Source organism: Silurus meridionalis, chromosome 4 (genome assembly GCF_014805685.1).
Source record: "Silurus meridionalis isolate SWU-2019-XX chromosome 4, ASM1480568v1, whole genome shotgun sequence".
Taxonomy (NCBI): Eukaryota; Metazoa; Chordata; class Actinopteri; order Siluriformes; family Siluridae; genus Silurus; species Silurus meridionalis.
In genome coordinates this window covers 9,464,185-9,480,069 of record NC_060887.1, presented here as the reverse complement: position 1 = coordinate 9,480,069, position 15,885 = coordinate 9,464,185, and the positions used below count along the sequence as shown (strand labels likewise).

General features: G+C 39.1%; 1 protein-coding gene across 1 annotated transcript; it reads right to left on the bottom strand.

Moving 5' to 3' along the window:
- Window positions 1–180: 180 nt before the first annotated feature.
- On the bottom strand, window positions 181–15,592 carry fxyd6l (FXYD domain containing ion transport regulator 6 like). The gene is made up of 9 exons (XM_046846839.1): window positions 15,329–15,592; window positions 7,995–8,055; window positions 7,566–7,592; window positions 5,824–5,847; window positions 5,362–5,385; window positions 2,575–2,649; window positions 1,832–1,870; window positions 1,686–1,719; window positions 181–641 (listed from the first exon to the last, which is right to left on the bottom strand). Exons 2-7 carry the CDS (start codon window positions 8,047–8,049, stop codon window positions 1,833–1,835), a joined length of 243 nt encoding a protein of 80 aa, XP_046702795.1. The 5' UTR covers window positions 8,050–8,055; window positions 15,329–15,592; the 3' UTR covers window positions 181–641; window positions 1,686–1,719; window position 1,832.
- Window positions 15,593–15,885: the final 293 nt, after the last annotated feature.

Below are 15,885 nucleotides of genomic sequence, written 5' to 3'. Positions count from 1 at the left end.
CACACACACACACACACACACACACACACACACACACACACGGAGTGTTCAGATAAATGGGTGTCCACAAACTTATGAGCCCATCAAATGTGGTCAACCCTATCTAACCGCACACGCTTGTTTTATTTTAGCTTCGTTTCTGTGCTTTTGTCACAGACCACCCCAGTAAACCACCTCATATGCATTGATTTGCGTTTATTCGATAGGAAAGCGGTCAGTCATGTGTTCTCGTAATCCAGTGAATAATCTCAACAGCAAATCGGTGTCTTGCAACACAATTAAAAGAATTTACAAAAATGTATAAAACGCTACAAGTGAAAATGTGTCTGATTGCTTCACAAGTACATGCTACAGAAGTCTACGCAAATGTTAAGGGGTTCTTTACAAAACACGTTCTTGGGTGAAAACTAAACGAATGAAACATCGAGAGGAACCAGTCAGCCGCATTCGCGAGCATACAACAAGAGACAAAAAAAAAAGAAAAGAAAATATGGATCAGATATTTGAGAGGGAGGGGAGAAAAAAAAAAGGCAGTGTTGGATGAAAACAATGATTTATGTCAGATATAAATGTGAACAAATAAAACAGGATCCGTTTAAGTTTTTGTCATCCCACTGCTCTCTCCTATTGGTGGTGATACGCTGTGGGAAAGAAATCATACGATGGAATTAAAAAGGAAATCAGAAATCATTAAAGACATACATACATATACGTATATTTTGAGCGGTAGTGTTGCGCTAGACTGGATTTGTTCAGTCTTAGAAGTGGTAGCAAATGTGTTACCATGGCAACCAGTCTGTTGCCGGGAGTATTCAACGTAAACAAGATGAAATTGGATAGTTATAACTTTTATATTTCTCGAAAACTGAAATCTGCACCTACTATGCCTAATAATTTGTGTTCGATGAAAACAACAAACAATGGCATGCTTAATTAGCTTAACAAATGCAAATGCTTAATTAGCAATTAAGCATAAATAAAGTAGCTAAACTCTGGACAAACTTGATTTCCTGACTGTTCGATTAAGTATCTATACAGATCACTATACAAACACACAAAGGTTTGTTTACACCTGACCATAAGATTCGTATGTGCTTTCTTGAACATCCTGTTCTACATTTAGTCCCTGTTTGCAGTCATAATGACCTCCACTCATCTTGGAAGATGTTCTACTAGATTTTAGTGAGATTTTTACACTTTCGTTCAGCCACAAGGGTGTTAGTAACATCAGGTCAAGCATATCTTCAGAGAGATGGCTTTGTGCCCAGGAGCATTGATTTGCTGAAACACCTTCGGGTCTCCTAGTTTAAATAAAGGGAAAATGGGATCCTTCCGCATCTACAGACTTCCCATGCGGATGTGTGCCTCCAGCTTTGTCTTAACAGGTTACAACCACATTTGGCTGGGAAAGTCAGCTGTCCCAATACTTTTGCCTATATTTATAGCACCTCAATAACCTGTTCCACTAGAGTTTTAGCTATGCAAAATGATGCAAATTACTGATTTAAAAACATATATACTTGCACTCATCCATTCTCTTTAATATTTGCATACATTCTCAGCAGACCCATTACAAACAATTCAGTGTCAGTCAATCAGTCTTACTGGCATGCAGGAAAGCTAATGTGTCATGGCTTTGAGGATTAGATTCCATGATTTTATTTTATTATTTTTATTTTTTTTACCTCAGGATGCTTCTGGATTGATTCCCCCACAGCACTGAAAGGAAAACAAAAAAAAAACGACGAAATTGTTAACTCGTACGAAACTGTACAGCAAGACAACAAAAAAGAACAAACATGATGTGACCTGCTTTTCTTTCTCAACTCACTTTAAGAGGCCTGGCTTCCTCTGCAACGGCATTTTCGGCCTACAGGAAACATGAGAGAGAGAGAGCGAGAGAGAGAGAGAGAGAGAGAGAGAGAGAGAAAGTAGTAGTTAATAAACTTGATGTATATATCTAAGTTTTAAGAGTAACTGCATTCATTTAATGCTGGGCTTTTTTATTTACTGTCTTCTTTTATTCCCAGTGCTTTTATTTAAGTATTCAGTATTCAGATCAAACACACGTCTGTAAAAATGCTCATTTCTCAAGAGCCCAAATCCAAGACCCTTTGCCTGTCCTGTGATTGGATCCTAAAATAAACACAGACTGTATACAGGGAGGAACGGTATTTGGTTTCATAATTGCCATTTGTTGGGCAACCTTTAAGAGCCTTTGTGTGTCCAGCTTACAAAGTGTCCTGTTTCTAATCTTGTATTTTTATCCAAGTTGGCCCACCCGAGGACAAATCTTATTAACTATATGCCTGGAATATACCAAGACATGACATAAAATGCACTAATTCTTTAAAAGCCTACCCTAGTTATAGTGCATAGCTTGAGGCCTGGGTGTATCCCTTTGTGTACTTGATTTGGCTTTAAAAAAAAGAAGGATGGCATCAAGCCAGAGAAGTAATAAAATATCCATAAATATCAGGAGTGCTAGTGACTTTCTGAGACTTGCTATGACAAAGTGTGTATTATTCTCGTGTTAGGGCACAAACAAAAGACCCATAGGCTATGGCAACTCACTGATAATAATAAAAATCCCCAAAAAGAAGAGCACAGCAGCGAAGACCAATCCGCCAATCCGCACTGACTCGTAGTCTGAAAGGAGAAATCAGAACGCACACATTATGTGTGTATATATATATATATATATATATATATATATATATATATATATATATATATACACAGTGAGGAAAATAAGTATTTGAACACCCTGCTATTTTGCAAGTTCTCCCACTTAGAAATCATGGAGGGGTCTGAAATTGTCATCGTAGGTACATGTCCAATGTGAGAGACATAATCAAAAAAAAAAATCCAGAAATCACAATATATGATTTTTAAACTATTTATTTATATGATACAGCTGCAAATAAGTATTTGAACACCTGTCTATCAGCTAGAATTCTGACCCTCAAAGACCTGTTAGTCTGCCTTTAAAATGTCCACCTCCACTACATTTATTATCCTAAATTAGATGCACCTGTTTGAGGTCGTTAGCTGCATAAAGACACCTGTCCACCCCATACAATCAGTAAGAATCCAACTACTAACATGGCCAAGACCAAAGAGCTGTCCAAAGACACTAGAGACAAAATTGTACACCTCCACAAGGCTGGAAAGGGCTACAGGGAAATTGCCAAGCAGCTTGGGGAAAACAGGTCCACTGTTGGAGCAATCATTAGAAAATGGAAGAAGCTAAACATGACTGTCAATCTCCCTCAGACTGGGGCTCCATGCAAGATCTCACCTCGTGGGGTCTCAGTGACCCTAAGGAAGGTGAGAAATCAGCCCAGAACTACATGGGAGGAGCTGGTCAATGACCTGAAAAGAGCTGGGACCACCGTTTCCAAGGTTACTGTTGGTAATACACTAAGACGTCATGGTTTGAAATCATGCATGGCACGGAAGGTTCCCCTGCTTAAACCAGCACATGTCCAGGCACATCTTAAGTTTGCCAATGACCATTTGGATGATCCAGAGGAGTCATGGCAGAAAGTCATGTGGTCAGATGAGACCAAAATAGAACTTTTGGGTCATAATTCCACTAAACGTGTTTGGAGGAAGAAGAATGATGAGTACCATCCCAAGAACACCATCCCTACTGTGAAGCATGGCGGTGGTAGCATCATGCTTTGGGGGTGTTTTTCTGCACATGGGACAGGGCGACTGCACTGTATTAAGGAGAGGATGACCGGGGCCATTTATTGCGAGATTTTGAATCTTTGGAGGGAGCTCAAACTCTGTGTTTCTCAGCGACAGGCCAGAAACCTGACTGATCTAGAGAAGATCTGTGTGGAGGAGTGGGCCAAAATCCCTCCTACAGTGTGTGCAAACCTGGTGAAAAACTACAGGAAACGTTTGACCTCTGTAATTGCAAACAAAGGCCAAATATTAACATTGACTTTTTTAGGTGTTCAAATACTTTTTTGCAGCTGTATCATACAAATAAATAGTTAAAAAAATCATACATTGTGATTTCTGGATTTTTTTTTTTAGATTATGTCTCTCACAGTGGACATGCACCTACGATGACAATTTCAGACCCCTCCATGATTTCTAACTGGGAGAACTTGCAAAATAGCAGGGTGTTCAAATACTTATTTTCCTCACTGTATTAAGCATTATATTATATGAATGGTCCATGAATAAACATTTTCCCCACATTTTTTAAAACTTATGCAAAGTATGCAGATAAGTGGTTCATTGATCTTCTTGGTGACACACAACAGCATCTTTACATACCTGTCCTGTTCACTGTGCCCTCCAGTGCAATCTCAATACAGGAGCCACAGTATTTTGGAGCTAAACAGCTAGGTTGACCTCCAGATATAAAGTTAAGTACTGTATGTCTGAACAAAGCAGTGACGTTAGAAACTATAAGACTGGCGTTTGGTGATAAAGCACCACATGCTTAACCGACCCATCATTATCACGTCGCCAACTCTTCTGGCTGTGGGAGATTACAGGAGGGCTAAACTACTGTTTGTTGAGGTCGCACCTCACTGCGGTGGCCACTGCATTATTATGAATGAGCTTCTATGATGAATCTGTGGACACTTTATGATTATGATAAGCCAATTCAACATTATGCTTACAATGTCATATTTCCAAAGACAGCAAGAAACAGCAGTGCGGTGCAGGCTGCGAATATATTCCAATGTTATCCATGGTCAGTGTCTTTTTCTTTATGATCCATATTAGTAGAACATAGACTGATGATGATGATGATAACAGGTTTGCTCAGCATTCTGAACAATGGAAGGTGGAAGACATTTTTCATCTCATGATGCTTGATTTCATCCCTGAAATCCTTTACTGACACGAAAAAAAAAAAAAACACTTTTGGAGATCCTTTCACTGGAATTGTCTGACGATTACAAAAAAAGAAAAGGTTTTTTTGTTTGGTTTTTTGCATGATTTAAAAATTTTCAAACAGCCATAGGGCAAAGATTAAGGTTCTCTGGCTTGCTGTGGAAAAGCCTGCCCCCTAGGGTGTACTTTTTCCATCTACTTCAGCAAACACAGCAAAAACACAAACGCCCTCTGACCTTTCCAGATGTTTCCTAAATGAGGGGTAAGGGCGGGGGGTCTTAAACAAGTCACAAATCAAACTCAGTCTTCCGAATGTATTATTTATGCAATCAAAGCAGTAGACAACACTGAAGGCGGTCTAGCGACCGTGATGCGGTGCACACCTCCTTCAGCACTCGTTCACTGTCCATCCAAAACTCATCCATTTCCTCCATTCTGTTTTTTTCTCTCTCCAACCTACATCATCTAAGTAGATCAACATCTCCCTCCACTTACCATAATGAAAGGGGTCATCAAAATCTGGAACGAGAAATAAATGCGAAAAGACTTTAGAAGAAACAGAGAGGTTTGTACAGAGATCATTTTGGTGAAGGACAATGTCTCTGCAACAGCTTCGATACTGTGATGTCAAGCTACTCAGAGTGGTTCTTCGGCTGTGGCTCTTAACAGCTACCCAGTGAGCAGTTTCTGCCGCACATTGTTTCTGCCACACTAGAGAATGTTTGCTCTATCGGAATGCACTGCAGGAATTACAGCTCCCTAGCAGAGGAGCTTCACAAACAGTTTCCCTTCCTACTTGTGGCTCAAACCTTCTGTTTTACATCAAACAAAGCTAATGCTGGCCTGGAGGTTTTCACAGTCATGTCTAACGGCAAATTAACATGAGATTATAAGTGTATGCAAGGCGAAAAAATAAATTAATTAATTAATTAATTAATTAAATAAAATAATTCTTACCCTTGCCATCGTCCATTGTAGAAGCTGGAGAGAGAAAGCAAACAGGAAATTATTACAAAAAAAAACCAAACAAACAAAAAAACACAAAAATAATGTAATGCAGTGTAAATTGTGGAACTAACAAATGCAAATTGAATAAATCAAGATGTCGTCGTGATAAAAGTTGGTTTCAAAGTACTAAATAAAAAAATAAAAAAACGCCCAAAAAAAAAAAGCCTGTATTTAGGCTTATGTAACACTTGTGCATTCCCATGCACAAAACACATGCACGCACACACACGCGCGCACACACACACACACACGCACGCACACACACTCCCTCAAACTCTCTCACACACTCACAAACGCACATGAATGAAATCCGAGCAATCCATTTATTAATGTAGGTTTATTACTCCCATGACTACAAAAGGAAGTCTTTTTATGTCTTTCAGTTCTTGTCTTTGTGAAAAGTTTATTTTGCACAACAAAAGATCTTTGCCTCGCGAGGGCCAAGAAAATGTCCCCGTGTCGGCACACGAGTCTTTGCCATCATTGCCATGGGAACGTGCGGATAATAAAACCGAGGACACGGCCGCTCTCGACACGACGTCTTTCCCCAAAAGCAGACTCCGGAGACGCAGGGAGGAAATATGAATCCTTGTTTTTATCCCTAAGCTAATGAAAGGGCCGTTTGTTAAAGGGAACCAAGAAGCGTTCGAACCACACGGTGGTAACTGCGAACTTCTCGGTGGTTTTTTTTTGTGTGTGTATTGCATTTGCGTCGGCTTACTCTCAAGAATCTCTCAAAACACTGGGGTGCGCATTAAGGTCGCCTATTACACTGCACTGCCCGAATCCATGATAATAAGAAATTGAATAACTCTAACCTTTTTCTGTAATGTTAGTGCTAATTAAGTCCAAAGCTAATGCCAGGGTGTCTAATCTTGCTCAATGCTCAATGAGACCAAGCAGGTTTTCATTCCAACTAAGCAGGAGCCATGCCTGATTCCCCCCTTCATCTGAGCCTCACTAAGCTGTTCTTTGAGGAATAAACTGAACGAATGAGTCTTTCTGTCCATCGATGAGACATTCTTAGGTCAGGTTAGGAAGTAAAAGCTCAGTGGTTAAGACACTGGACTTCGGATCAGAAGGTCAAGAGTTCAAATCCCGGTACGGCCAAGATGCCACTCGAGCAAAGCCCTGAACTGATAAAAAAACAAATGAGATAAGATACACCATGGCTGTGTTACTTTTTTTTTTTTCGTACGCTTTGTCCTGATCAGGGTCTAAGTGGATACTAAGACACAAGGTGGATCCACACTGGAAAACACGGAAAACCTGTGCAGATATTTACTGGGGGAAAAAAACAACAACAAAAAAAACTAAACAAAAAAAACGCTGCTTTCTTTCTCATCATTTCCTGCACAAGAATTTGAGGGTGGGTGTGATGATCAAATTTGACACTTTCTTGCGACTTTTGAAACGACGCCACAGCCGGTAGCCGGCGATTTAAGGTTTTTTTTGGTTTGTTTTTTCCATCTGTAAGCACGTAAGCTTGACGTAAGCACGGTGCTGCAACTTGTTCAACTTTTTATGCATTACAGTCATTAATCATGCAGCCATTTTAGTGTAGCCTGCAGAAGAGCATATCTCACAGCAAGAAATTTTAGATACCAATCAAAGCTTTGCCCCCCCAAAAAAAAACAACAGTTGGAGAGGACACACATTCCTTGCACTCGTCTAAGCCTCAACTCACTTACCTGGCATCTCCCTGCCAAATGCTGAGCCTGTACACACACTCACACAAACACACAAGCCAGAAAAGTCCTGTTGTTACAGTGTCTCTCCTAGACTCCTGATTAATCCCAGTTCTGAAATAAAGGGACTTGGTTTTTTTTCCTGGGCCATCACCATCACCATTTATGGTGTGATTAACCCCAGGCTTGCTCCGTGTAACACTCTTTTCAACTAGTGGAGACAGAGACAGATGCTGCGTTTTGCATCTTCTCTACATTATCCCTCTGGGCTACATGCTTGAAAACAGGTTACGCTGGACCGAAAAAGCGAGTTCGGAAATGCTTTTAGCTCGCAATGGAAGAGGATTTGAGAAAGTCGCGTTTTCTACCAGCTTCGGCACAAAGTGAACGGCGAATCCAAACAAATGAAGACATTGAAAAAGGAGCACTCACCCAAAACTGAAGCAAGGTTGGAAAAACAGAGCAGCGCTACCAAAGAGAGCTCCATATTCGCCTGGAAAACAAGAGTGTGTGAGAGATTGAGTGTGTGTGAGCGAGAGAAAGAAAGAGAGAGAGGGGGAGAGAGAGGGAAAAAGAGAGAGACAGAAGCACACACACACACAAACACACCCACCTGTACAATTAGCCAAGATTATATACTGCTGCTGCTGAATAAAGAAATGTACAATACAGCAGGGGGAAATTTTGCCCTGGAGGGAAACAATGATTTTGCAAAAAATAAAAAAATAAATAATAAATAAAAAAATAACAAATAAAAAACTCATTAACAACAAAGACGTTTTAGTGGCACATCTAAAAAATTTTTTAAAAAGATCACAAAAATTAACTTGTAGCAATATAAGTCTATAGTCGCAATATTTTGAGAAAAACGTTACTTGAATCAAGTCGAAATTACAAGAATAAATGTAAAATAGTTTGAGAATAAATAGTAATATACAAAGGGAAAAAAAAGCCAAACTATATAAATATAATAAAGTGGAAATATTTCGCAAACAAATTCGCAGAAATTGAGAAAAATGGATGTTGAGCATTTGGTTAAAATGGATTTTAGGTTAGAATTCTTCGCCTTTTAATATATCAATGTTTACATCCGCGTGCTGCTTTCAAAGGAAACATGTTGTTTCACAAGAGATTATTAGGATGATTCGGAACATCGAAACACTCGACGCCAGCCGGGTTTCCAACGTGTTCTAGATTCATACGATAAACTGGTAATTTCGACTTATTCTCACCGTTTTTCAAATTCGTTCTCGCATTGCTATTAAATTAACAATAAATAATTTCCAGACCCAAACTCTTAATGTTGGCGCCAAATATTGTTCTCATTCAATTTACCAAGCAATTTTCCTTTCCAGTACATTTCACTCAAACCTACTGCACGAATAAAACTAGATCAAACTTGTTAGAAATAAATCGTACTTATTAATATACAGTTCAGGTGACAGATAACATTACTACTAAATGGCCTGTTGACACATGCAGTGCTTCCATGCAGAAGTAAAATACACTTTTCATATGGAGTGAACTGGGGAACTGGAAGAACCAAACATGGCTATTTAACTAACGCGCAAACAGGCAATCAGGAACGCATTAAGTGGCGGACCACACGTTGTTTAGTCTCTGCCTCGCATTTTGGGCGCATTATTTATTTTTTATGTTATTAAACTTGAGAACATGCACAACAGTGCCAGGGGTATAAAAGAAAAACTAGAGTTAGGGCAGTGTCACTGTGGCTTCTGCCAGAAATACTGCATCGTATTGCATCGTTTTAAGACTAAGCGATATGGATTCTTCAGTGTTTGCTAAAGAATTTCTCTTAAAAGGAGAAAATCCTGATAGTTCCACATATCGAGGGCGTGAATGAATGAAGGATGGAAAGAATAAAGACTTATGTTAAAGAATGCTGAAATAAGTAGAACAGTTACATACAACATACCTTCAGAATAATAAATATCCAATAGAAAACACACACAAACACACATCTGAATGACCCAAATGAGGTCTAACGAATGTAAAATATTTAATAATAATTCGATTACTTACTTTACTTTGGACATTAATTTCAATTATTCTATATTTATTTTATATATTTATAATTTCAATTATTCTATAATCTATATTCTATTTTTTAAATATTTATTTTATAAAATATCAATATATCTAATGTATATTTCATCATCAACTTTTTTTTATAAAAATATTTTAAAAAATGTTCACAAATGTTAATAATAAAAAACTGCATTATTCAAAAAAACAAGAAAATTTATATTTTGCATTGCATCTGGGTTAGGGTTAGGGTTAGGGTTATATATATATTTTTTTTTTGTTAAGCCGTAAATTATCCTCCCACACACTTTAAACACACACAGAAAACAAGAATATAGCGAGTATATTTATAGAGTACATGTACCGTACAGTATACAGTTCTGTAGTAGCCTATACATAGTTTCTGTACTGTACTGTATTAACATTTTACTTCATTTTATAACTAATAATAATATTTGTATTACGAAATGTCCTTATTTCAACATAAAAAAAAATTCCCTATAAGTTTTTTGTGTTCATCGCGCTTTCCCGAGAGACTGGGAAAACCAGCCAAACAAATTAGTTATGTGGCAAACACAATTCCGCGAAAGACTGGGGATGTGAGATTCGAGCCATGGTCAAGAGGGGGTTACTGTGTAAGATTATATATATACAGTGGAACCCGGTTATGTCGATGTCCTAGGGGGTCGCCAAAAAGCATCGAGGTAACCGATGATCGAGATAAACGAAAATCAAAATGGCGGCAATATATTAACGTGCTTGAAATTTCTTTATGTACATGATGTGCGTTAATAAATGAGAATGTGCATGCACGTGTTTTTGAAGGTTTTTTTTACACAACAGCGTTGCCGCGATTTGTTTGATGAAGGCATGCTATAAAAATACATACAGTACATGTTTCTCTGTCATGAATCCACCTGCCACGCCCCCTTCAGCGTGGCAGGTGCCTTTTCGGCCGCTTTCTCTGAAGCTCCCGGCTTCAATCGCGCACATATGCTGCTCGTTTATCATCATCACCAGCTCCTATTTAAACTTCCACACTCTCACTGTCCGTTATTGTTGGTATATGTTGGTTCACGGCGGTCGTTGTTATCGCGCATGCGTATCCCGGTACGTGTCTTCCCACCGGCACTCTCTCAACGGCTGCTCTTTTCTTCCCAAAGCCGCGCCGCGCCGCGCCCCTACTAACACTACGAACATTAGCACTAACTAACAGCAGAGATTCACCAGTATACAATACAACACCTGTAGCAGCTGTAAGACTTGATTTTTCCTCCACTTTCGCGAGTTCTTCTGCGGCTGCACCGAGATAACCGACGTTAAATGGCAAATTTTTCCCCCCTTGTGCTCGAGATATTAGGGTTCGGCGACATAAAAAAAGTCGACATAACCGATAAAAAATGCTTAGAAAAAGCGAGAATTTGGCGGTTCCACTTCAAAAACGTCAACTTAATAGGGTTGTCGAGGTAACCGAGTGCGAGATAAGCGGATTCCACTGTAAATATATATTATATATATAGTGCACTGGGGTCTCATTTATAAACATGGTTCCACACAAAGGTTGCACACTGTGTTTCCGCGTTGTGCATTCGCACGGTTCAGAGTTGCGCACTTTCTCCCATCATGTTTGTTCTTTATTTATTTATTTATTTATTTTTATATAAATCCACAACCTTTGTGTGGAAAGTGCTGTTCAGGCCAAAAAAGACAAAAACCATGACAAAACTTTAAAGTTTGGGAAACTGAAACATAAAGAAAGCATTTACACATTTACCTTTTGGATAGGAATATGAAATTGGTTGTATCTTTTTATTGACGATTTTTAAAAATGTATTTATATATTTGCATTTTGATGTAATATGGCAAATAAATACACTAAATGGGTTTAGTTTTCAAAGATTGCAATTTCAGCAATAAAAATGTTCCAAAAAAGAAACAAATGACGTTTATTTTAGGAGACCCGTCCTATTTTCTCTTGTATATTTAAATTCCTCTTTAATGGAAAATATGATCATGTAACCAGTTCTTAGTGAACGAATGCACATGGGGCCACTGTGGGTGTTTTCACCTGACTGGTTTCCTGTTTGTTCAGCAAATCGAGTTACATGCCAAAACTTTGACATGCCAAGGAAGATGCCCACAGAGGGGAGGACAAAGCACTGCACAAGCAGGCCAAGAACCTACTGACAAGAGAGATCAGAAAAGCCAAAAGAAGCTACTCTGAAAAGCAGGTTTTCAGCTAACGATCCTGCGTCAGTGTGAAAAGGCCTGCGAGATATCACAAACTACAGGAGATCACCCCCTCCCCACTGAAGCACACAAATACCTGGCTGATGATCTCAACAACTTCTACTCCAGGTTTGAAAACAAATATCTTCACACCTCTCATCCAACACAGCCCACTGTTTGCCCCATCGCACCTTTGGGAACCCCTCTAACAACTTCCAGCACTCAAGTTGCGCTCACGCTTTGTGAAGAGAATGAAAATCGGCTCTTTCCAAAACAGAAGACGAGGAACGCTCCCGGCCGCCTCCTGTCTCAAAGCATGTGCTGACTAACTGGCTCCTATCTTCACCTATATCTTCAACAGATCACTGGAGCTGTGTGGGGTCCCCTCCTGCTTTAAACTCTCCACAATTGTCCCGGTTCCCAAGAAACCCTCCATTACTGTACTGAATGACAACAGGCCTGTCGCTCTCACAGCTGTCGTCATGAAGACCTTTGAGCAGCTGGTATTGGCCCACCTAAAGAAGGGGACAAAACAGCTGCTGGACCCCCAGCAGAGGATGTACTTTCTATGCCAATTAAGGAAGTATGGTCTGCCACAGGAGATCTACACTGCCGTCATTTAATCAGTCCTGTGCACATCCATCACTATCTGGTTTGGAGCAGCAACAAAACAGGACAGAAACAAACACCACCACTGTTAAAACAGCAGAAAAGATCATTGGTGTTCCCCTGCTTGAACTATACAAGCACCTGTAACCGAGCAGCAAAAATCACTACTGACTCTTCGCACCCTGGACACAACATCTTTCAGCTCCTCCCTTTTGGCAGCGCTACAGAACTTTGTTTACCAAAACCGCCAGACACAAGAACAGTTTCTTTCCCCAGGCAATCAGCCTCATTAATAATAACTGTCAGCCATCACATCATCCATATATGTTACACACACTATTGCTGCTGTATATTGTTCAAAGTTCTAAAGTAAACTCTTTATCATACCTGAAACACAATACTGTTATTAGCACTACCGTGCACTTACACTTTATATACATCGCTGATCTGTCATATACTCTGTATTCCTATTTAATACTCATACTGTCTATATTGTCTCACATTGTCTGGATTGTCTTGTATAGTCCGTTTTTGTCTTGTCGGTTTTGTCTTGTGTAGTCCAAGTGGAATGTAGAGTTTTTATTTATGTCTGTACTTTTGAGAGTCACTAACAGCTGGAACTAAATTCCTTGTGTGCGTCAACACACTTGGCCAATAAACCTGATTCTGATACAGTAGCTCTGTTGTGGGATCTGACCCGACACGCTAGCCTTTGCTGGTTACACGTATCACCGGTCCTGGACTACGCCTGGTAGGTACTAACCACTGTATATAATGGAGATCCTCTGATTAAGTCATCTATTAGCAATCACTTACCAGCCCTTGTCAAATTTGTTCAAATCGTAAATCCAGCTTCCAACACATCAACTCCGAGAACTGACTGTTCACTAGCTGCCAAATATGTCTCACTCCTTACCAAATGCCATTGCAAAGAGATAAACAATTACATGTCAATTTTTTTATGTTATGGCTGTATTTGACACTAATTATACATCATATGACCAAAAATACGTGGACACCTGAAAGCTCACCATTGTATAAAATGTCCTTGTACGCTGTAGATTTACAGTTGCCTTTCTCCGAAACTAAAAGGTCCAAACCTGCTCTGGCATGACGGTGTCTGTGTGTGTGTGTGTGTAGCGAGCCACGAAGACACACAAAGTGATCAACAGATATATCAGTGCATGACCTCACTAATACACTCGTGGCTGATTCCAGAAATCCCCACATCCACACTCCAAAACCTTGGCATTTCCAAAAAAACAAACACACAGTGGAAGTGTTTATAACAGCAAGGACAGGACTAAATGGGTTGGAATGGGATGTAGGTGTGACGTCCACAATCTGGCAATCTTCTACTAGACAGATTAATTACAACGCATGGATGACACGCAATCATTTTACACTCAGGAGAATCCAAGTGTGAGAGAGCGCTTGTGAAACCGAGCAAAATAAATTACAGTGTAGACCTCGTAAATGATTCCTGCTTACTCCATGCTGTCCTGGCAACCCACAGAGAAAAGATTCATATGTCAATCAAATTCGAATGATATCTTTTATGAGTATCTATCTGATATCTATTATTACATGTGCCACAAACTAATTTGACTATATTTACAGATCAAATATCTCAAAAAAAAATCTCAGTTACTGAAAAACAAGCTGGGAGAATCAGACAGGAATCCTTAACAGTCTAATTAATTTAAATTGCTATAAATAGGAAACATTTTGGTCTGGTTCTTACAGTAATGCCTTTAATCCTTGTACTATAATCTAATTATTCAATATATACTAATTAAAGTATACACATGGCTGGAAAAGTCAGTTGTCCCGAAACTTTTGTGTATATGGTGTACACATGCACAATAAACAACCGAATTACAACCAAGGCATCAAAGAATAATGAAATGATGGAAACGATAGCTACTGCTCATTAAACACTCAGGAATATTCAGTAAGATACAGTTAGAGCTTAATGCACGTCACCACTGGACTAATTCGATGTGGTAAACAAATTCAGTTAATAAGTGACAGATTTGATCTGATCGATCGCCTATATTATGAGAAATCCGTGCACACGAGGGTCTGTCGATCCGGTCGTGCACACAGAAGCAGCAGAACATCACAATACACAAGGAAAACTCTTCACGAGGTCTTCACGCTCGGCCTCACAGCCACAGAGCAGTGTTTGTGTGCACAAGCCAGACTCAGCCTGTTTTAGCGAGATCACTTACATCACCCCCAGCATGCGGCTAAGAAAAGCAAGTGATCTCTATTTCAAGACTGGCACCTTGAAAATGACGGGTGGAGGGCTGCACTGATCCAAAGAGCTTTTAGACGCAACTCAGTGTTTGTGCTGTGACTCCAGGCCATGAAGGGATGGCACAGGGTTTTCCTTCTCAAGAAAGATCAGGACTGATTGTTTGCATCCTTAAAAAAAATTGCATGCATATTTTATCTATCTATCTGTCTATCTACACACACATATATATATATATATATATATATATATATATATATATATATATATAAAAAGAGAGAGAGAGAGAGAGAGAGAGATGACATTTGTGTTACATTTGACGTGAAAATAATACATATTAAAATTTTTTCTTATGATCTATAGTACACACGATTCACATTCAAGAGCTTTGCAAAACAAGTAATATGAGCTGCCTGGTCACGTGACTCCCTCAAACACATCCAGAGGAAAAAAAATATGACTTTTTTTTTTTTTTTCAATTCATAAAGCATTGTAAGTTGTTATAAGTCAATGGAAATGCCTTCCACATAAGGACTTTAAGAAAATAAGCATGCCCAGACTGACTATAAAAATGTTTTTGGTTCTTTATTTGTTTGTTTGTTTGTAATGGGAAATAACTCACCGCTTTATTGCAGTCTTAAACGTCCGAGGAGGTCCGGGGTTGGACTTGTGAAAGCACAAAGTCTTAATGAACTTCACTTTACAAGATAAGTTTAGATACTTTATTAAAACGGCTGCTACGGGGGGAAAAGTCTTAATATGAGCTACACAGTTAGGAGTTCATGAAACACATGAATTGTCGCGACCACTCGGCGTTCCTCGATGCGTCAGTGGCGCTTCTTCCACAACTTTTCGGAGCAACTCACATCCCCCCTAAAAGTCCCATATCACTACCTACTGACTACTTCTGTGCCCTATCTAGTGCACCAAATAACGCACTTCTACAGTCGGCGAAGTGCACTACACTCAATAAAAACCCGTTTGGAGATTAAATAGCGACCAATCTTGCTACAGTGTGTTTCAGCCCGTTATTTTATTATTTGCTCTTTATTACACAGGTTCATATTTCTGGTTTTATTTTATTTTATTTAGTTACAATTTATTTTTACTTAAATGATTTTTAATATACAATGAAAATATTGAAAGACCTACACTATGATATATATATATATATATATA